The sequence below is a fragment of the Moschus berezovskii genome, chromosome 7 (assembly GCF_049115385.1).
Source record: "Moschus berezovskii isolate FMDL1 chromosome 7, NW_MosBer_1.0, whole genome shotgun sequence".
Lineage (NCBI taxonomy): Eukaryota > Metazoa > Chordata > Mammalia > Artiodactyla > Moschidae > Moschus > Moschus berezovskii.
In genome coordinates this window covers 109942766-109965806 of record NC_142466.1, presented here as the reverse complement: position 1 = coordinate 109965806, position 23041 = coordinate 109942766, and the positions used below count along the sequence as shown (strand labels likewise).

The 23041-nt window shown below is 44.8% G+C and overlaps 1 protein-coding gene across 3 annotated transcripts in view; it reads right to left on the bottom strand.

Annotated features, from left to right (window-relative positions):
- RGS3 (regulator of G protein signaling 3) overlaps window positions 1-6069 on the bottom strand; it is a 139003-nt gene extending 132934 nt beyond the window's left edge. The window contains exon 1 of one of the 3 annotated variants that reach the window (XM_088838297.1): window positions 5914-6069. In XM_088838297.1, the coding sequence (XP_088694423.1) occupies window positions 5914-5992 (79 nt within the window). In that variant the 5' untranslated portion in view covers window positions 5993-6069. The remainder of the gene's footprint in view (window positions 1-5913) is intronic. The other 2 variants (XM_088838293.1, XM_055427634.2) reach the window with 2 other exon arrangements.
- Window positions 6070-23041: the final 16972 nt, after the last annotated feature.

Sequence of the window (23041 nt, the reverse complement as noted above, 5' to 3'; positions counted from 1 at the left end):
GGCACCACCTTTCTTGGGAATCAGATTGACCTTTTCCAGTACTGTGGCCACTGCTGGGTCTTCTTCCAGATTTGCTGACATAAAGAATGCAAAACCTTTATTTATGTCCTTTAGGGACATAAATAGTTCTGCTGGAATTTCATCACAACCACGAGATTTATGGGAAGTTCCCCTGGAGAAGGAAATGGCAACCCCCTCAAGTATTCTTGCCTGGAGAAGCCCATGGATAGAGGAGCCTGGCGGGCTACAGTTCATGGGACTGCAAGAGTCGCACACAACTTAGCACTATCTTTACTAGCTTTATTAACAGCAGTGCTTCTTAAGGTCCACTTGACTTCACACTCCAGAATGTCTGGCTCTGGGTGACTAACCACACCATTGCAGTAATCTGGTTCATTAAGACCTTTTTTATACAGTCATACATGTATTCTTTCCATCTCTTCTTGATCTCTACAGCACCTACTAGGTGCCTTTTTTATCCTTTATCCTTTATTGTGCCCATTTTGGGGCAGAAAGCTCCCTTGATGTTTCCAATTTTCCTGAAGAAAAGTCTTTCCCCTTTTGGTGTTTTCTTCTATTATTAAACATTATTCACTGAAGAAGGCCTTCTTGTCCCTCTAGCCATTCTATTCCAAGGTATATATGCAAGAGAATTGAAAATATTTGTCCACACAAAAACTTGTGTATGAACGTTTGTAGCAGAGCAGTATTCATAATAGACGAAAGACAGAAGCAATCTAAATGTCCATTAGTGAGTGGATAAACAAAATGTGGCATGTCCATACAATGGAATATTACTCAGCCATAAAAAATCAGTGAAGTATTGATCCATGCTTCAACATGGATGAACCTTGGAAACATTATGCTAAGTGAAAGAAGCCAGTTACAAAAGACCACATGTTATATGATTCCACTGATATGAAATATCCAAAATAAGCAAGTCTATAGAGACAGAAAGTAAATTAGTGATTGCTTAGAGCTGAGGGACAGAGGGGACTGGGAATTGGGGGTTTCAGCAATATGTGAACCGTGAACTTCCAGATGTTCAAGCTGGTTTTAGAAAAGGCAGAGGCACCAGAGATCAAATTGCCAACATCTGCTGGATCATGGAGAAAGCAAGAGAGTTCCAGAAAAACATCTATTTCTGCTTCATTGACTATGACAAAGCCTTTGACTGTGTGGATCACAATAAACTGTGGAACATTCTGAAAGAGATGGGAATACCAGACCACCTGACCTGCCTCTTGAGAAACCTGTATGCAGGTCAGGAAGCAACAGTTAGAACTGGACATGGAACAACAGACTGGTTCCAAATAGGAAAAGGAGTATGTCAAGGTTGTATATTGTCAATATATTGTGTATTGCTTATTTAACTTATATGCAGAGTACATCATGAGGAACGCTGGGCTGGAAGAAGCACAAGCTGGAATCAAGATTGCCGGGAGAAATATTAATAACCTCAGATATGCAGATGACACCACCCTTATGGCAGAAAGTGAAGAGGAACTCAAAGGCTCTTGATGAAAGTGAAAGAGGAGCATGAAAAGTTTGGCTTGAAGCTCAACATTCAGAAAACAAAGATCATGGCATCTGGTCCCATCACTTCGTGGGAAATAGATGGGGAAACAGTGGAAACAGTGTCAGACTTTATTTTTTGGGCTTCAAAATCACTGCAGATGCTGATTGCAGCCAGGAAATTAAAAGATGCTTACTCCTTGGAAGGAAAGTTATGACCAACCTAGATAGCATATTAAAAAGCAGAGACATTACTTTGCCAACCAAGGTCCATCTAGTCAAGGCTATGGTTTTTCCCGTGGTCATGTATGGATGTGAGAGTTGGACTATGAAGAAAGCTGATTGCCGAAGAATTGATGCTTTTGAACTGTGGTGTTGGAGAAGACTCTTGAGAGTCCCTTGGACTGCAAGGAGATCCAACCAGTCCATTCTAAAGGAGATCAGTCTTGGGTGTTCATCGGAAGGACTGATGCTAAAGCTGAAACTCCAATACTTTGGCCACGTCATGCGACGAGTTGACTCACTGGAAAAGACTCTGATGCTGGGAGGGATTGGGGGTGGGAGGAGACAGGGACAACAGAAAATGAGATGGCTGGATGGTATCACCAACTCGATGGACATGAGTTTGAGTGTACTCTGGGAGATGGTGATGGACAGGGAGGCCTGGAGTGCTGTGATTCATGGGGTCGCAAAGAGTTGGACACGACTGAGCGACTGAACTGAACTGAACTGAAACTAGGGCTTCCTTGGTGGCTCAGACAGTAAAGAATCCACCTACAATGCGGGAGACCTGGGTTCCATCCCTGGGTTGGGAAGATCCCCTGGAGCAGGGAACGGCTACCCACTCCAGTATTCTGGCCTGGAGAATTCCATGGACAGAGGAGTCTGGCAGACTACAGTCCATGGGATCACAAAGAGTTGGTCACAACTGAGTGACTTTCACTTTCAAACTAACAGGTATAGTGTTTCTTTCTGAAGTGATAAAAATGGTCTGAAATTGACTGTGGTGATGGTTACACAATCCTGTGAATATGCTGAAAACCACTTAATTGTATACTTCAAATGAGTGAATTGTAGGTATGTGAATTATATCTCAATAAAGCTGTTTTTAAAGCCAACAAATATACTAATAAAATTAAAATATATAATCCTGAAGGAAAAAAACTTATGTGCACCAGTAATGGCTTCTTCAAATTATACCATTTCTCATAAGTAAAAGTCCCTCTGGAGTTGTTAGGTTCAAACTCCAGTTTACTTACTCCTCTTCCCTGAAGCCAGGCCATCTCCTACAAGGCAACTTAAAGTATGGCCAATTAATGTTACTTGAAAGGTGCCCTTCCGTTCCGTTCCGTTCCATTCAGTCGCTCAGTCGTGTCCGACTCTTTGCGACCCCATGGACTGTAGCCTACCAGGCTTCTCCGTCCATGGGATTCTCCAGGCAAGAATACTGGAGTGGGTTACCATTTCCTTCTCCAGAGGATCTTCCCGACCCAGGGATCGAACCCGGGTCTCCCACATTGGAGGCAGACGCTTTAACCTCTGAGCCACCAGGGAAGCCCAAAAGGTGCCCTTAGTGGGAGACAAAGGTTTGTGCTCCTGCATATAAACACACAAATACATAAACCACAACATATTCCATATCGTATTCTCTCTGAAAGGAATTCTGGAAATTTACCTCCCTTTAACTGTTTGTGCTCAGGAAAACTACCAGCTAGGCAGTAGCTTCATCTGGTTCCACCCTGGCAAAGCCCACAGCTGAAGGCCAGGAGCTACCTGCCATGCTGGGGAAAAGCCAGGGAATTGAGGAAAGCTTAGCAAAGACCTTCATTTTAAGGGAGTCCACGGTGGCTATCAAAATTGACTCTGAATCTATAGCTTCCAAACCTGGTTGGTCATCAAAATACTACTTCTGTGACTTCTTGACTCTACCCCAAACCTGTTAAACCAGGATGTTCAGGAGAAGATTCTAGGAATCTGCAGGGTTTTTTGCTTTTGTTTTTTACTATTTATTTATTTATTTATTTGGCTGCACCAGGTCTTAGTTGCAGCACTCAGGATCTTTGTGCAGCCTGTGAGATATTTTTGTTTGTTTTTTTAATTGCAGTACGTGAGATCTAGTTCCCTGACCAGCGATCGAACCTGGGGCTGGCACATTAGGAGCATGGAATCTTAGCCACTGGACCACCAAGGAAGTCCCTAGGAATCTGCATATTTAATAGGCTCTCCAGGTGCTTCTAAGTATTGGCCACATTTGATAACCGCTGATAAGACTCCTCATTCACAAGCAGACAAGCAAAGGTCATTAAGTGTACAAAGAAAACCAGCAGTCTGGAAGAGGGCTGATTTTGTCAAGGAAACAGAGTTAATGCAGGAAACCAGAGGAAACTTTTCTAGTTATCAGTCCTCGGAGAGAGCTGAGAGAAGGCTACATACACGGAGCAAGAGGCTCCCCACCCCACCAGGTTCCTGCCCGCTTGCTGCACACTCAGGGCACAGTCACTGGTTCACGTAGCAACCTTCCCTGATACCCACCCAACCCAGCCCGAAGGCCATGGCTGGGCAGGGCGTCCACTCCCTGCTGGGCTGGACTCTCCCCAGTTTCCCAGATCTGGCAAGGAGATTACTTCAATAGAGGAATACAGGCTGATACAAGGAAATAGTCCCACCACACTAGTAAGAAAATGACATGAGTTACAAAGCTGTACATACAATAGGATCTCAATTTTGCTGAAGTCAGGCGCACACACACAGAAATAAGTCTGGAAGGATATAAACCATGTTAACAATGGCTTTCTCTGGAGAGTCAGATTACAGGGGATTTTCACTTTCTTCTTCTCTGTGTGTTCAACAATGAATACATCTTACCGTGATAATAAGGAGGAAAAACAAAGAAACGTATTTTTTTACTTTTTAATCAGGACACAGCTAAGGTACCAAGGCCTCTGCCACCACAGCTCTCTGCCACTGTTTCCTGATCACCCCAGCCCCACCAACTCAGATCATCCCAGAAGCCTCCCTTGCCTGGTAGAGTCCCACATCCCTATGGGGTTCACGAGAACTGCCTCTAACAGTTGGGAGGATTAAATGAGATGGCACAGGGAAAGCACCTGGCATGTGGCATGGCGAAAGAGAAACATGCAACAAATGGTGGCAAGTTAATTCCTCTACTGCTACCCTCCACCAGCTGGACCCATGAATTCCCAGATCACAGGTCATTTCTAGAAGCCAAGCCACTGCTTTTCCATCACTCCTTCTGCCCCTAGAGAAGAGGCAGGTTGTCAACAGCCAAGTGTACTGATAGAGGTAAGCCTCTGAATAGGAGAGGCAGAACCCCAGGGAGGGCTCAACTCCTACAGCGCTGTCTTTGAAATGTGGGCAAAGTCCACTTATGTTGCAATAACTACTTCATCCTTCATAAAGCAAATTGTATAAAAGTTGCTTTATACACGTACATGTATGGCTGAATCCCCTCACTGTTCACCTGAAACTCCCACAACATTGTTAATCAGCTATATCCCAAAACAAAATGTTTTTGGTGTTAAAAAAAATCTGTTTTGAAGTTTTTTTTAATGTTCTAGACATGGCGTCTCAGAAGGCTTGAGCTGAGGCACCAACTGGCTCATTGGGAGACCTTCGTCTCTATATCCCAAGTCTTCAGGGAGGAGATATAACTCCCTTCCCACAGAGTCGCGGAACCAGTGAGGAGACAAGGGCTGGAAAGGGCTGCATCCTAGGTCAGGGCTAATTATCTCCACTCCAGAGACTCCGGCGGCTGGTTTTGCCCAGACCATTGGGAAGGTTGCTGCCCTGATGTTACTGGGGGAACTCAGCTGTGCTATCTAGGGGTTTGGAAGCAGGTGCCTACCGCCCACTTCTTTCTACCTCCAGCCCCTAGGGCAGCCCTGTGAACCTTGGGAGAGCCAGGTAACTCCTGAAGGAGAGACTCCTTCCACCCCTGCTGAGGGTCAGGTGTCCACGGAAGCCACCACACTGCCACGTCCAAGGTGAGTCCGCAGGAAGCCAAGGCCCCCTGGGCTGACCTGGCACCTGTCTTGTCCCTGAGTCAAAGGGAAGAGGACCAAGATCTCAAGATGTAGTAACAAGACCTTGATTTAACCCTGAGCAGCTTGCTAAAGGGAAACTCAGCGGTGGCAGACCGGATCTCTCAAGTATTAACTAGGCATGATTATTCCAGCCAAGAGAGCCAGCAGCAACAACCCTTGACACCAATGGCCAAGCAGCAGGTGGTGTCCAGAGGCTTGCTCGGCCTGAGCCTGTGCGCTGAGCCCCTCCTGGATGACCACGGGAGGCTGGTGCTCCCGGCCTCACCTACCCCCGAGGGAGCTGCCCTCTCTGGGCATGCGGGCTGAGCGAAGCCACCCGGGGCGGCGCACTTACCAAAGGTGCTGAGATAGAAGGACAAGCCTGGCTGGGCGCGCCGGCTCCCATGGGAGACGCGGTGCAGGGAGCGCTCCATGGCCGCGGCTCCGCTCCGGCCGGGCCAGGGCGAGGGCGCCTGTAACTCGAGGCGTCTGTGTTGCTCGCAGTAACCGAGGCAGCAGGTTCACCCGCCCCCGCGCCAGTGTCTCCGCCGCCAGGCGGGAGGCCGGCTGCAGCGCGCGTTTGAACCGGCGGCGCGCCGGGTTCTGATTGGCCCGCGCCGGTTTGAATGGGGAGATTTCCACCTGACCAAGCCGCTGCGGGCAGAGGGGAAGGAGGCGACCGCAGGCTCTCTGCAACAGCAGCAGGCGGCCGGGACGGGCCAGGGACCGCGGTCCTCCCGGTAGAGCCGTGGACGGGCGACCCTATCGGGCATCGGGGCTCTCGGCCTCGGGCTGGGCTGCAAGTACCAGCCCTATGCCGGACCCGCGACTCCTGACTTGCCCACGCCTGGCACCCTCAGGACAGCAATTAGCCAAGTTCAACATGCTTTGAAGTTCAGACCTGTAATCACCCTCCCTAAGCAAGGACAGAGGAGCAATCTCCCGGCCCAATGACGTGGGAGTTGGAAAAATGTTCTGCACACTTGGACCCCTGACACCCCGCCCCCCACCACCACCACCAGCCAGGCTGCAGGCCCCTTCCCTGACCCCGGCCCCTCCATCTCTTTCTTGAGCCTTCTCTTGGATGGGAGCAGCCTGGCACAGGTCCAGACCAGAGCAGCTTCCTCCAGCCAGCCTCATGGCCCACCATCTGCAGCCTGGTGCCATGGGACAGGAGGACAGGCCCCTAGCACCTGAGAGGACAGAAATGCACAGTATAGTACGTGGAGGGGTGTGGATGTGCTCAGTAGTATCCGACTCTTTGGGACCCCAAGAACTAGCCTGCCAGGCTCCTCCGTCTATGAGATTTTCCAGGCCAGGATACTGGAGTGGGTTGCCATTTCCTACTGGAGGGGATCTTCCTGACTTAGGGATCAAATCCACTTCTCCTGCATTGGCAGGTGGATTCTTTACCACTGCGAAGCCCACGTGGAGGGATAGGCCCTTTCAATCTCCCGAGTGGTGGGAGGAAGCAGAGCTGGAAGGAGGGTCAGTCCCTGTGCTGTTTTGTCGGCAAACATTCATGGGATGCCTCTGGGAGCAGTTTCACACCAAGACATCTGCTCTGCAACCCTCTGACTGTTGCTGCTGAGGGAGGGAAAGCTGCTGGTCTTATGTAAATCTAAAAATGGGGAGTGTTGGAAGTTGCCAAATGGATATTTGTGACTCATTGAGCCACTCAAGACAAGATTGGGGGATGCAAGAGAGAAAGTGGAGAAAAAAGCTTTATGTATTGAGGACCTAGTGCCAGTGGCTGAGCTGTGCAATTTACAGCCATCTTCTCGGTTAATCTTTACTGGTAACTCTAGGAAGTAATAGCTCCAATTCACCAGGGATAAATCTGAATCTCACACAGAGAGAACAGGTGACTCGTCCAAGTTTGGCAGAGCTGAAAGTTGAGCCCAGACCTGTCTGCCCCAAGGACCATCCACCTTCTGTTCTTCCTTGACCTCCATGCCTGCCCCATGGCCAATGGCAAGTGGAGGTAGCAGACCTGCCTTCTTGAGGCTGGTAAGGAAACTAGATGCCACAGGGCCAAGTGGCCACCAGAGGGGAGGCGAAACTGGAGAAGAGCCCAGAAATCTACAAACTAGTGGTCAACTGCAAATGACTCACCTAAAGGCCAGCGGATTGTTTGAATCCTGGCACATTGTAAAGCCCTTTCTCCTCTTTCTCCACACCCACTTGTTGAGCACTGCCCATAGCAGGGACAGGCCTGCTTCCCTGGCCCCAGCCCAATGGTAGACAGACTTACCTGCACCCTGGACTTGAGTGGGCCTGATCCTTCTCCTGGCTGGGGAAGTCTGAGTCCACGCATCCTTTCTGGCCAGGGAGATATCCTGGCTCTGCCACTCCATGCAGCCAGGGAAAACAGGCAGGTTTAGGCTCAAGCCATAGGATGCAGACAGGACGCTGAGGCTGAAAGTGCTACAGACCTGGAAGCAAGATGGGAGCATGACATGGCCTGAGGATGCCCCCGAGAGAGGGGTTCACCCCAGTAGGAATTAGAAAGTACGATATTCCAGAGCCTGGGGAAAGGGAAGTCCATGAAGGGAAAAGTGACGAGCCCAGGTGACAGTGGCCCCTTCAAAGCTCTGCGAGGGACCACTTGCCCTAAGGAAGACCACCTTGAACTCAGGAAGCTGCGAGCAACTGACAGATGCACATTCTATTCTGGTCCATTGACCTGTTTGTCTTCTTTCTACATTATTTTAGGACTATTTAACATCTGTTACATAGATGTGTGCATGCATGCTAAGTCGCTTCAGTTGTGTCCAACTCTATGAGACCCTATGGACTGTAACCCACCAGGCTCTTCTGCCCATGGGGATTCTCCAGGCAAGAACACATGAGTGGGGTTGCCATGCCGTCCTCCAGGGGATCTTCCCAACCCAGGGATCAAACCCACATCTCATGTCTCCTGCATTGGCAGGTGGGTTCTTTACCACTAGCACCACCTGGAAAGCCCCAGTAAGCCCTAGTCCCCTCTATTATTATTTTTCCAAATTGTTTTGGATATCAGACCAGGTGATATCTTAAAGGTACTAAAGTGGAAGCCAGCAGGAGAGCTGGGCAGACTCACATTATCCATGTGTGGCCCGGGGGAGAAAAGACTGAGGCCCACACTGGGCCCTTCACCCCCAGTGGGGTCAAGGTCCCACCGCCTCACAGGTTCCCTCATGACTCCTTCTGCCCCGTCAGCAGCTAACCTGTTCAGCTGGGAGATCCCAGTGCCACTCTGATACTAATTTAACTCCTGTGGTGGCACCACCTCCACCACCCTCACCGCCAACATGTTAGACCCCTTTCCTTAGAGCCATGAAGCTTCCTTCTCTTAAAGGGGAAGGTTGCTCTTTTCTCAGGAGGGGGAGGACAGAAGTGAGTGGAGCCCAGGCAGTGGCACTACAAGAGACACTGGCCCTTTAACCCACACTGCCCTCGACAGGGGACGTCCAGAAAGAGGTAGCCATTTATGGCCCTGCTTCTGTTGTAGCTCAGTCAGTAAAGACTCTCCCCGCAGTGCAGGAGACCCAGATTCGATCCCTGGGTTGGCAAGATCCCCTGGAGAAGGAAATGGCAGCCCACTCCAGTATCCTTACCTGGAAAATCTCATGGACAAAGGAGCCTGGTGGGCTCCAGTCCATAGGGTCGCAAAGAGTCAGGCACGACTGAGCGACTAACACTTACTTACTTACTTACTTTCTCCAAAAAGGCAAGGAAGTGTGAGAACCAGGCCTGGCTTTGGGATGTGCCCTTAACACCCTAGCTCCCCCTGGCCATGGGCCTCAGTATCCCTCTTATACTTACACACACTCCACACATACATAGACAAACTACACACACAATGGAAACACTGCACACACACACTGCATACCATAACATTTCTGATGCACATTCACAAATACACCAGATATACAAACGCACCATATATATATACACACACCCCACACACAAACCAACACACCACGTACACACCTCACACACATAGATAATCACATCTCACAGACTATACATCCATCCTCTGGACATACACAGGTGCATAGCCACATGACACAGACACACACACGCACACAAACCCACTTAAATGTCCTGTACACATACACCACATCCACATACAAAGATTGATTATAGATATTTTTTTAAGACTGACTGTTTCTAGAAGAATAAGGACTGCTCGTGTTTGGATGGAAAGGACTAAAGAGATTTATTTGGGTGTATTTTCACATTATCTATCAAAGAAACCTAGTGCCTTTAAGATATCATCTGACCTGATATTCAAACCAATTTTGAAAAATAATAATGAAGGGGACAAACACTACCAGATGTTAAATAGTCTTAAAATAATACGGAAAGAAGACAGATCAATGGAACAGAGTAGAAAGTTCAGGGAAAATATGATTTGATTTAGAAAGCAAGAACAATTTTCAAAATTCTTTAAAGACATTTTAAAAGTTAAAAGTGGAACAGCTAATGCAAATGAAATTTTAAAAGAAAATAATAAGGTTAAAGTTGAAACTTATCTTTAGAAAATAGACTTCAACAATAAAACCATGGCCTGGTTCTTTTCAAAGAACAGAATTCTGGCAAAACAAAGAAAACTATAAATAAGCAAATTTAGGAAAGAGAAAGATAGCCAAGATACAAAAGTAATTTTTTAAATTATGAGAGAAAACCATTGCAACCTTATTTGTAAACCTGAAAATCTGGGGGGTAACTGATGCTTTTCTAGAAAGTATTAATTGTTAAAATTGATACAAGAGTTTGAAATTTTTAATAGATCACTAACCATAGATAAAATACAAAAGAGAATAAAAAATCTACCTGACAAAATTATAGAAGACTCAGATGGAAATGGCAACCAACTCCAGTATTCTTGCTTGGAAAATTCCATGGACAGAGAAGCCCAGCAGGCTACAGTCACGGGGTCACAAAAGAGTCGGACACGACTAAACAACAGACAGTTTTAGAAACCAATTCTATTAGACATTCAAGAAACAGATAATGCCACTGTAGTTTAAAACTTTTTCAGTTCAGTTCAGTCACTCAGTCATGTCCGACTCTTTGCGACCCCATGAATCACAGCACGCCAGGCCTCCCTGTCCATCACCAACTCCCGGAGTTCACTCAAACTCATGTCCATAGAGTCGGTGATGCCATCCAGCCATCTCACTCTCTGTCGTCCCCTTCTCCTCCCGCCCCCAATCTTTCCCAGCATCAGAGTCTTTTCCACTGAGTCAACTCTTCGCATGAGGTGGCCAAAGTATTGGAGTTTTAGCTTTAGCATCAGTCCCTCCAATGAACACCCAGGATTGATCTCCTTTAGAATGGACTGGTTGGATCTCCTTGCAGAACTATAAAAAATGCTGGAAGATTTGTCAGCCCTAGATATGAGGCTTAGCAAAGACAAAAACCAGATAAGGTTAGCAGCAACAAACTACAGACCAAAGGCCAAAGATAAAAACAAGAGCAGAAATTAATAGAAAACACAGAAAAAGAAGATCTATTAAAACTAGGCCCATATCCTCCCAGTTTTGCCACATTCCTTTTTTAAAAGAAAAATCAGAAATCTCTAATTAATATATTTCCCAATTTTTTTTAATATTGACAATTCAAATCTTTTAAAAATATTATACAAATCAAATGAAATATATCTATATCCTATAAATAGTTTGAAATCTCTGCTAGGCCAATCTGACTTATGAATATAGACACAGAAATCCTAAATAAAATCATAGCAAATCAAATCCAGCAGTAAATTCATGACTCATTCAAATGGTATTTATTCTAGGAACGCAAAGATGGCTCAAATTTAATGAACATATTAGTGCAGGGGCTGGCAAACTATGCCTACAGGCCAGATCTGGCCAGCCAACCTGCTTTTGTACAGCAGGTAAGCTAAGAATGGATTTTAAAGCTTTTAATGGTTGAAAAAAAATTTTTTTAATAAAGTTTTTCTATGTCCATAAAAAGTTAAAATTTTTAAATTAAAAACTGAGTTTAGGACTTCCCTGGTGGTCCAGTGATTAAGAACCCACCTTCCAATGCAGGGACTTGGGTTTGATCCCTGGTCTGGGAACTAAGATGCCAGATGCCACGGGGCAATCAGAGAATAAGCCCATGTGCAGCAAAGAAGATCCTGCATGCCACAACTAAGACTCAGCATAGCAAATAAATAAATAATTTTTAATGAATTTAAGATATTTACAAAATATACGGCTAATATGTATATAGGTACGAAGTAGTCTTACAAATCAGTAAGAAAAAAAATGTACCAAAGAATACGAATAATCATTGCACAAGAGAGAAAGTGTAATTGACTAATATATAAATACTAGCAACCAAAAAAAGAAAAAAAATCATCCCACCAAAGGCCTTCAGGAAGTTCAAGCCTTTGTATTTATAGATGAGACAACTAAGTTTCAGAGTTGTTAAATGAATCAGGTTGCTAGGGTAGTAAATAAACAGTGGAGGAATAAAAGTCCAGCCAAAGAACCATTATAGAAAGTCATCATTCAGACTAATCTTCCTGCTCAGAGTGATGAGACTGCAAACTAGAAGGCCTAAGACCTCCATGGCTTCTGACACATTAAGAGTCAATTCAACAAATGTTTGCTAAGCTAATAAGCACCTGTGTTGTGTCAAGCCTCATGCTGAACACTGAGCATACAAAAGTGAACAAGATGGAGTTTAAAATCTGGTGGAAGACTGGATGAGTTACAGCAGAGGGGACACAGTAACCTGCAGAAGCGTGGATTAATACCTTACTTAGCCTGGGCAGCTGGAGAAAGCAAGTCAGAGAAGACTTCTCACAGAAAGTGAGACCCAAAGGATGATTCAGCCAAGCCAAGGACGTGAAGGAAGGGTTACAGGTAAAGAGAGCAAAACATTCAAAGACCAGAAAGTGCGAGAAGCTCACACATCTGAGGAACCGAGCAGTGGGATATATGGCAGGGAACTTAGTGTGTGATGAAGGAAGTAATACACAAGAAGATAAACATCTTTCAGGGCATCACATATTATTAAACGGAGCTCAGGCTCCTAAATGTAGGACACTCATTGAAAGATTTTAAGTAAGATCCCAACAGGTTTGTACTTTAGAAAAATCATTCTGGCTAGAGAGTCAAAAGTGGATTGGGAAGATGGAGGGGTGGCATGAGGGTTGGAATCAGAAGTGTTATTAGGCAAAGTCTTTTCCAGTGTCCCAGGTTAAAAAAAACAAAAACTAGTGCAGTAACAGTAGGGCTTGTTGTTGTTCAGTCACTAAGTCACGTCTGGCTCTTTGTGACCCCATGGACTGCAGCATGCCAGGCTCCTGTCCTCCACGATCTCGTGGAATTTGCTCAAATTCATGTCCATTGAGTCAGTGATGCCATCTAACCATCTCATCCTCTGCCGCCCTCTTCTTTTGCCTTCAGTCTTTCCCAGCATCAGGGTCTTTTCCAGTGAGTCAGCTCTTCACTTCATGTGGGCTGAAGGATTGGAGCTTCAGCATCAGTCCTTCCAACGAACATTCAGGATTGATTTTCTTTCAGTTGAGTTCAGTTGCTCAGTTGTGTCTGACTCTTTGTGACCTCATGGACTGTAACACACCAGGCTTCCCTGTCCATCACCAACTCCTGGAGTTTGCTCAAACTCATGTCCACCAAGTTGGTGATGCCATCCAACCATCTCATCCTCTATTGTCCCCTTCTCCTCCTGCCTTCAGTCTTTCCCAGCATCAGGGTCTTTTCCAGTGAGTCAGCTCGTCGCATGAGGTGGCCAAAGTATTAGAGTTTCAGCTTCAACATCAGTCCTTCCAATGAATATTCAGGACTGATTTCCTTTAAGATTGACTGGTTTGATCTCTTTGCAGTCCAGGGGACTCTCAAGAGTCTTCTCCAACACCACAGTTCAAAAGCATCAGTTCTTCAGTGCTCAGGCTTCTTTATGGTCCAACTCTCACATCCATACATGACTACTGGAAAAACCATAGCTTTGACTATATGGACCTTTGTCAGCAAAGTGATATCTCTGCTGTTTTAATATGCTGTCTAGGTTTGTCATAGCTTTCCTTCCAAAAAGCAAGCATCTTTTAATTTCAAGGCTGCAGTCACTGTCCACAGTAATTTTGGAGCCTAAGAAAATATAATCTGTCACTGCTTTCACTTTTTCCCCTTCTATTTGTCATAAAGTGATGGATGGGAAAAGGCAGAATCAACAGGACTTGGTGGCTGATTGAAAGGTAAGAGAAGAGAAATTCTGACCTGAGAAATTAGCTCAGTTCAGAAGTACCCCTTACAGAGATGGAGAGCATGAGAGCAGCTCCGAGCCTGCTAAGGTCAAGCTACCGACTTGCTGTTGAAGCGAAGATGCCAAGTGAACAGTTGAATACACTGGATATAAATTCAGGAGAAAATAACTTAGGCTGAAAATATAGATTTAGGAATTCCCAATGAAGCCATGGTATGGATATAAAAGAGCCCAAAGAGAATGTTTATTGTGAGAAGAGGGTTCTGAAAAGAACTGAGAAGAATACCAACTGAAAAGACAGGCAGAGGAAGAAAGGCTAGAAAGGGAAAAGGTAAGTCAGGCAGCGTATTAAGAAAAGATAATAGTCAGCAATCTCAAACACTGTTGAGAGGTCAAGGAGGTTAGTAACTGAGAAGTATCCATTGGATAGAGCAACAAGACAATTGCTGTTGACCTTCCATCCCAGAATAAAATGCTGGGAGGCAACAGCTCCACATGAATGAAACTGTACCAAATTCACTCCAAAAGGAAAAATACCCTGGGCTCAAAGCCAGAGAATATTCTTGGGTCAGGTTTTTTCTTGTTCTAAATTTAACCAGCTGGAATGTTTTGTCAAGTGGTACTTTTTCACCCTTGAAATGCAGGATTTATCTTTTAAAAGTATGTCTGTAATTCATCTTCAAGGTAAAACACAATGGTTTTCTATGGGAGCAGGTGCTGGTTGCTGTAAATACCACTGAGAAGTTTTAATTTGTCTCAGGTATAGAAGCCTTTGGTGATCCAAATACACAAACAGGGTCTAAGTAGGAACCAAGTTTTAAAAAAAAAGCTCCAGGATTTCAACTAAGCTGAGAGATATTGTTTCAAAATTGAAGAGAACAAAACCTTCACTGCCAAAGGAATGAAAATAGTAAGTTCAGTGCAATGATAAGAGCCAAAGACTTGACAGAAAAGCAGAGTCCCCTGTCTCTCCTAGAATGGCTCAGTTTCCTTGTAGTTCTGTCGGAATCCCTTTCAGCCTCTTCAAGAAGCACCCCTTTTCCTGACCTGAGGATAAGCAGCTTGGCTTAGCATAGCCAAGGGCTCCAGAGGTCCTCAAAAAGTTTTACAAACTTAAACAATATAAACTTCTGCCTCCCACAAGACACAGTAACATCTTGGGACTGGATCCAATTCAGGGAACAGATTTTCCCTCTCATCTGAAACAACCAAAAGATTAGACAAAATACATGAAGCAACAGTTTTCAAGATCTTGGACACCAAGCAACAAAGGATGGTGGTCCCTGAGAAACAAAACCAACACGGTGAGCCCCATGATTGCCCCAGCTGCCTGGAAAGATCAACTTCAAACCCTGTGTTGAGGAGGACAGGAGACCAAGGCAGCTAGAGTTCACAGGACAGAGCATCAGAGAGGAAACAGCTGCACAGAGAGCTTTAGAGATCTACGGAGGTCTCCCTTCAAATCTTCAGCTAAAAGCTGATGAGCTCATAGACATTAGGAAAGTACCCTGAGGCTGGAGAAAGACCCACCCAAAAGGATTAGAGTTAATAATCTTTCCCAGGCTCTCACAGGACCAGGGTGAGTTCTTACTCTCACCAGCCAGACTGGAAAAACCTTCTAATTCACGGGGGCATTGGGCAGGTACTCAGAAGGGTTTTACCTCAGTTGTGGGGAATTATTAGCCCTAAACTAAATGACACTCTGTTCTCATCTAAGAGAACTTAAAAGCAAGAGCCAAAAAGATCAAAAACTTCCTAAGTAACGTAACTGCATCCCAGAACAAACTCAAGAATACTTGCTGCTGCTGCTGCTAAGTCGCTTCAGTCGTGTCCGACTCTGTGCAACCCCATAGATGGCACCCCACCAGGCTCTGCCGTCCCTGGGATTCTCCAGACAAGAACACTGGAGTGGGTTGCCATTTCCTTCTCCAATGCAAGAAAGTGAAAAGTGAAAGGGAAGTCGCTCAGTCGTGTCTGACTCTTTGAGACCCCATGGACTGCAGCCCACCAGGCTCCTCCGTCCATGGGATTTTCCAGGCAAGAGTACTGGAGTGGGTTGCCGTTGCCTTCTCCGCAAGAATACTTATAAGAATACAAAAATATCCAATACCCAACAAGGCAAAATTCAGTGTCTAGTATCCAATAAAAGTTACTAGGAATGCAAAGAAAAAGGAAAATGTGACCCATAATGAGGAGAAAAATCAATAGAAACCAATCCAGAAATGACACAGATTATAGAATTAGTAGACACCACATTAAAATAGTTATAACAACTGTATATTTTTGTGTTCAAGAAACACTTTCAGAGCATATTAAGTAGAGATATGGAATATGCAAAAGAAGACAAAATCAAACATCTAAAGGTAAAAAAATATATCTGGGGTTAAAATATATATATATATGATGAGATTAACAGTGGATTAATGTAGAAAAAGGAAAAAGATGAGTGAACCTGAAGGCATAGCCATAGAAACCATCCAAAATGAAACAGAAAGAGAAAAAAACAACAAAAAACAGAATATCAGTGAACTGTAGGACAACTTCCAGCAGTAGGAGATAAAAATTATATTTGAAGAAATAATGGCTGGAAATTTCCCAAATTTGTTGAAAACCGTAAACCCACGTGGGTTTCCCAGGTGGTGCAGTGGTAAAGAGTCCACCTGCCAATGCAGGAGATGTGGGTTCGATCCCTGGGTCAGGAAGATCCCCTGGAGGAGGAAATGGCAACCCACTCCAGTATCCTTGCCTAGAAAATTCCATGGACGAGGAGCCTGGTGGGCTACAGCCCATGGGGTCGCTAAGAGTAGGACACGACTGAGTGACTGAACACACACACACACACATAAACCCACAAATCCAAGCAGCTCAATGAACCACAAGCAGAAGAAACATGAAGAAACCTATGTCAAAGCACGTCATAAGCAAGTTGCTTTAAAACCATTGACAAAGAGAAAAATCTTGAAAGCAGCAAGAAAAAGCGCACGCATGTGCGCACGCACACACACACACACACACACACACACACATCATATGCAGAGGAACAAAGACAGGCATGATATTGGACTTAGAAATAGGGACCAGAAGACAGTAAAGCAACAACTTTAAAGAAAAACAACTGTCAACCTAGGATTCTTTACCCAGCGAAAATGTCTTTTTAAAATGAAGGTGAAAAAAAAGATTTTCTCAGACTTACAAAAGCTGATTGAACTTAACCACAAACCTGTACTACAAGAGATGCTAACGTCTTAAGGAAGGAGGATGACAATACCATATGGAAGTCTTGATCTACAAAAGGAATGAAGCAAACACCAGAAACGGTAACTACCTGAGTACGTAAAAAATAGAGATTTTTTTTTTTTAATTTAAATCTCTTTAAAAGAACAATCTAAGTAGGACAAGGAACTGTTAACTAAAAAAACACCCAGAGCTCTCTGGAATTTATCCTGGAATAAATTGCAATATGTTGCCTTGTCTAAATTCTGATGAGGTAATTGCAAGAAGCAAACTCCAGGGAAGCTATTAGCAAGTTCACATTTGCAGTCATGTGGGAATGTGGATTCTACTTATGGAAGAAAATAATATGGATATGTTTAATGCAAAATGCAGCAATCACAGCCGAGATCTGTGGCTCAGCTGGATTATACGCAAGCTTGAATATAAAGTTTATGTAGACCAAAGCCTTTTTCAGTGTGTTGTGATGACAATGTGTCTTCCAGTGGATAGTAACAGATCATACCGGGCATCCAGGGATCCCAAACATTCTCCAGAGGAATTTCCTAGGGGAACTAGGGGATACATCTAGGCTGGTTTTATTGGAGCTGTAATTGACAGCAGTGGCATGTATTTCTTCGCTTCCAGATTCTTACCATTCACTCTTGGACCGCTTTTTCTGCTTCTACCACTTACTGAACGGTTCACTCAGAGGTCACCACTGACTTCCTTATTGTGAAAACCACTTGCCTCGTCTCAGTCCTCATCCCTTGCCTTAGCTTTCCTCTCACTTCTCTGAGAATTCCTCTATTTGATGACTTTTCCTGACTCCAAGGGAGACTATGCTACCCAGCTGTGCCCTTTGGTCCCCCTCCTCACTCAACAGTCTCCTGCTCTGAGATCTCGTCTGCTCCTATTTCACTCTCAGCTACTTGTTCTGATGATGACTCCCGGATCTCTCTCCAACACCAGGGCCCTGGACCACCTCTGCTCCCTCTAACCAGCAGTTTCCCTTCCTCTTTGCACCCACCCCTTTCTATCAGTGGCTCACCTGGACTGTAGCCCTAATTGTCTGCTTTTGTATCTTTCTACCCAACTATTCTGTAATGCAATGACTGAGACTGCTCAGCCTAGTGTCTAGCACACATTTTAAAGAGCCAAATCTTGCCAGAGAATTCAAATCTAATCAGCATATAAAGCATAGACTATGAATAGTCAAAATTACCCTCGAATAAGCCCTTAGTCATCCATAAAATGCACACGGTATTGTAAATCAAAAGGGGAATGGCAAATTCACCTTCCCCATCTCGCACTCCCTCTGGGATGTATTTATTCTGTCACTCCCTCCCACTTGTGTTTTGTTTTTTGGCCCCGCACAAAATTTCTGTAAGTGAAAAGCATAGGTAGCAAGAACTCCACTGTAAAGGCCTGATGGACGAATTCCTTTCTTTCTCCTTAAACTGGTTCTTGCTTTTAACTTCACAATTTCTAATAATGACAGCACCTCACTGAATCAGGCTGAAAATTCTTTGACTCTTCCCTCTCCCTCATTCTTTTCTTTCCACTTTGCAGCTTCTTCTTAATCCTTCTTCTGCACAACATCCCTTTGTCTCCCTTCTTATTGATCCAGACCCTGGTCACCTTGCATCTTGACTTCTATAACAGCCTCCAAACAGGTCTCGCTGGTCTCTCTCCAATTCATGTTTCACTGCCATTATATTAACCATTTCTAAACTTTAGAATTTTAAAATGTTAGAATCTAAAGCCCTAATTTAGTCCTATCGCTCCTCTGTTCAAAAGCCAGCAGTGCCATCAGCTAGAGTCCACTCTCTCCAGGCTGAACCATCTAAGCACAAGCTATATCCAGCCCTACTTCCCACTCTTCCCAGATGGGAACACTACTCCCCTTGCCTACTCTCCAAACTTTTTTCACTTCCCTTCACTTAAAGGCCACCTCTACAAACATCACTATTTACCAAAGCTTAACTCAGCCTCAGATGGCAGCACCCAAGGTACCCCTTCCTTACCACTATCAGTTCAGTTCAGTTCAGTCGCCCAGTCGTGTCCAACTCTTTGCAACCCCATGAACTGTGCAGCATGCCAGGCCTCCCTGTCCATCACCAACTCCTAGAGTTTACCCAAACTCAAGTCCATTGAGTCGGTGATGCCCTCCAACCACCTCACCCTCTGTCATCCCCTTTTCCTCCTGCCCTCAATCTTTCCCAGCATCAGGGTCTTTTCCAATGAGTCAGCTCTTCACATCAGGTGGCCAAAGTATTGGAGTTTCAGCTTCAACATCAGTCCTTCTATAGCTCCTTCCTTGTACCACTCAGCTCACACTGCTGTATATGTACCCCCAAGGAAAGGAGATATGTCACCATGTGTTTTTTAACTCATTCACTCATTCAGCATATATTATTGAGCACTTACAATGTGCCAGGCACTCAATCAGGCACTAAAGATACCAGGTGGTGAAGACAGATGCCAGTCACAAAACTGACCAACTGGCAGTGGAGGGTGACAATGGACAGGCTGTGAACCTCACAGAGGCTATGAGAGGAAAAAAGAAAGAGTGGGACCTCACCGTGAGAGTGATCAGAAAAAGCTCCCCCAAAGAACAACACAAGTTGAGATCTAAAGAATATTCAGAAAGTCGCCAGGCAGAAAGAGGAAGGAAAGAATTTTATAGGTTGAAGGAAAAGTATGGGGCGGGGGAGAAAAAGTCTGAAGGTAAAAGAGAATAGAGCTTACTAAAAGAACCAAAAGAAAAAAATCATGGCTAGGGCACATAGATGGAGAAGGAAATGGCAACCCACTCCAGTGTTCTTGCCTGTAGAATCCCAGGGATGGGGCAGCCTGGTGGGCTGCCGTCTATGGGGTCACACAGAGTCGGACATGACTGAAGTGACTTAGCAGCAGCAGCAGCAGAGCACATAGAACAAGGTTAAAGTCAGGGGGAGGGAATTCCCTGGTGGTCCAGTGGTTAGGAATCTGCCTTCCAAAACAGAGGATGCTGGTTCTACCCCTGGTTGGGGAACTAAGATCCCACATGCCACAGGGCAAATAAGTCCATGTGCCACAACCAGAGATGCCTTCATGCCTCCGCTACAGAGCCCACGTGCTATGACTTCCAAGCTGTCATGCTACAACTGGAGAGAAGCCTGCATGCCTCAAGTCAGACCCATCACAGCCAAAATTACATAAAATAAAATAGTAAAGTCAGGGGAACTGGGACTGAGGGAGACAAGTAGAGCGTAGCCGGGTCACAGCCTGTTTTGTAAGGCAAGAGAGGTTGGGTTTGACCCTGAGGGCAAGGGAGAGTTTTCAGCAAAGGAGTCACACAACCATATCTGCACACTGGACAGATGGGAAAAACAGATGGGAGTGGTAAAGATTAGGGACTGATGCAGTGAGCCAGATGAAAGAAGATGGAGACCAGGGTAAGAGCAGAACAAACAGCAGCACAGATACGATGCTACAGCTAGTAGGACTGAGTGATTAACTGAACTCAAAGGAGCCATGATAGGAAAAGGTCAGAGATGATCGCACAGTCTAGACCAGTGCTCTGTACATCAGAGTTGTTCAGTGACTATTTGTGGACCGAATGAATGAACAATAAATAAATTACAGAATAAACAATTTTAGCAAAGAATGACAGGCAGAGAAGAGGACATTATTTTTGGAGATCCTTTCCAAGACAGAGCCATCATTAGAAGTAATATAGAAGCAAGCAAAAAATTCAAATTTGTTGGTTTACAACCCCCGTATTAAAAAGGGAGAAATTCTTTTTCTTATCAAGAGAAATTTAGGAAACACAAAACAATTAGAAGAGCCTCAGATCACTTTTGATGTTTTTACCTTCCCAATGCTGCCTCCCTGAGTCTCTGCTCAACTGATAATCCATCAGGATCATCAATAGCCCCCAACTTCTCCAAATCCTAGGCTTCTGTGCACGTTCTAGGATTTTCCATACTCTTGAAATGGTTCTTCCAATGACAATCTAAATGGTTCAAAAGTTTTATTTATTTATTGAGTGCCTACCACATAAACTGTTTCCACTGTTTCCCCATCTATTTCCCATGAAGTGATGGGACCAGATGCCATGATCTTCATTTTCCGAATGTTGAGCTTCAAGCCAACCTTTTCACTCTTCTCTTTCACTTTCATCAAGAGGTCTGTGAGTTCCTCTTCACTTTCTGCCATAACAGTGGTATCATCTGCATATCTGAGGTTATTGATATTTCTCCCGGCAATCTTGATTCCAGCTTGTGCTTCTTCCAGCCCAGCGTTCCTCATGATGTACTCTGCATATAAGTTAAATAAGCAGGGTGACAATATACAACCTTGACATACTCCTTTTCCTATTTGGAACCAGTCTGTTGTTCCATGTCCAGTTCTAACTGTTGCTTCCTGACCTGCATACAGGTTTCTCAAGAGGCAGGTCAGGTGGTCTGGTATTCCCATCTCTTTCAGAATTTTCCACAGTTTATTGTGATCCACACAGTCAAAGGCTTTGGCATAGTCAATGAAGCAGAAATAGATGTTTTTCTGGAACTCTCTTGCTTTCTCCATGATCCAGCGGACGTTGGCAATCTGATCTCTGGTTCCTCTGCCTTTTCTAAAACCTGCTTGAACATCTGGAAGTTCACAATTCACATATTGCTGACTCCTAGATAGCATATTAAAAAGCAGAGACATTACTTTGCCAACCAAGGTCCGTCTAGCCAAGGCTATGGTTTTTCCCATGGTCATGTATGGATGTGAGAGTTGGACTGTGAAGAAACCTGATCGCCAAAGAATTGATGCTTTTGAACTGTGGTGCTGGAGAAGACTCTTGAGAGTCCCTTGGACTGCAAGGAAATCCAACCAGTCCATTCTAAAGGAGATCAATCCTGGGTGTTCACTGGAAGGACTTATGCTAAAGCTGAAACTACAATACTTTGGCCACCTCATGCGACAAGTTGACTCACTGGAAAAGAGTCTGATGCTAGGAGGGATTGGGGGTAGAAGGAGACGGGGACGACAGAGAATGAGATGGCTGGATGGCATCACCGACTCTATGGACATGAGTTTGGGTGAACTCCGGGAGTTGGTGATGGACAGGGAGGCCTGCCGTGCTGTGGTTCATGGGGTCGCAAAGAGTCGGACACGACTAAGCGACTGAAATGAACTGAACTGAACTACATGAACTATAAGCTAGGGCTATAAGCATGACAACAAAAGACACAGTCCCATCCCTCCTGGAGTTTCCAGTCCCATTGAGCGTTTCAATCAGATCACTATGTAAAGGATAAAATATGACTTTTCCTCCATTTATTCGCAAAGAAGTCTTTTTGACTGTATACACACGGTCCCAGAAATAACCGGAGGCCTCCAGGCCGCAGAAGAGTATCATTTTCGTAAGGTGATATTGCCACCTAGTGGTCAAAAACAACTTTACCATTTGATCCAGTAAAATTTCTAGCTGTATTCCCGAGGACTCTCCACATCTCTAGAACATTCCCTTTCTCTATCAAGATAATATAGGGGCTGATTCTCTGATATATAATAAGTACTTAATATTTTTAATTAAGTATATAAACAGGAGAGCAAATGAATTTCATACCTTGGTACCTTATGGTAACTGAAAATTTACATTTTTTCCCCCATATTCTTCTGGATTCCAAAGAACCTCTGAACATTTCTATCTAAAAGCCAGATGCATTTCTGTCCTTAATTCAGCAAACAATTCCTTTAGGTGCGTCTGAATGAACTGATATTTTAAGGGTCATTGCCACCATGAATGAAACCCTGACTCCAAAGGAAGCGTTCTATAATCCAAAATCAGTGAAGAACACAGTCTGTCACCCCAAATGTCAGGACCAATAGCAAAACAAAAGATGGTTCTACAAGGAGGAGAGCATGGGCAGAGAGTGTCAGAAGATGCGTTCACCGACTCTGTTTCACACACAGGTCAAACTGAGCCGGGTGTCACTGGAAGGTATGCTCAGAAAACCAAGGTGACTCAAAGTGGCCTATCCCTAGTAGAGATCACAAAGAAAGTA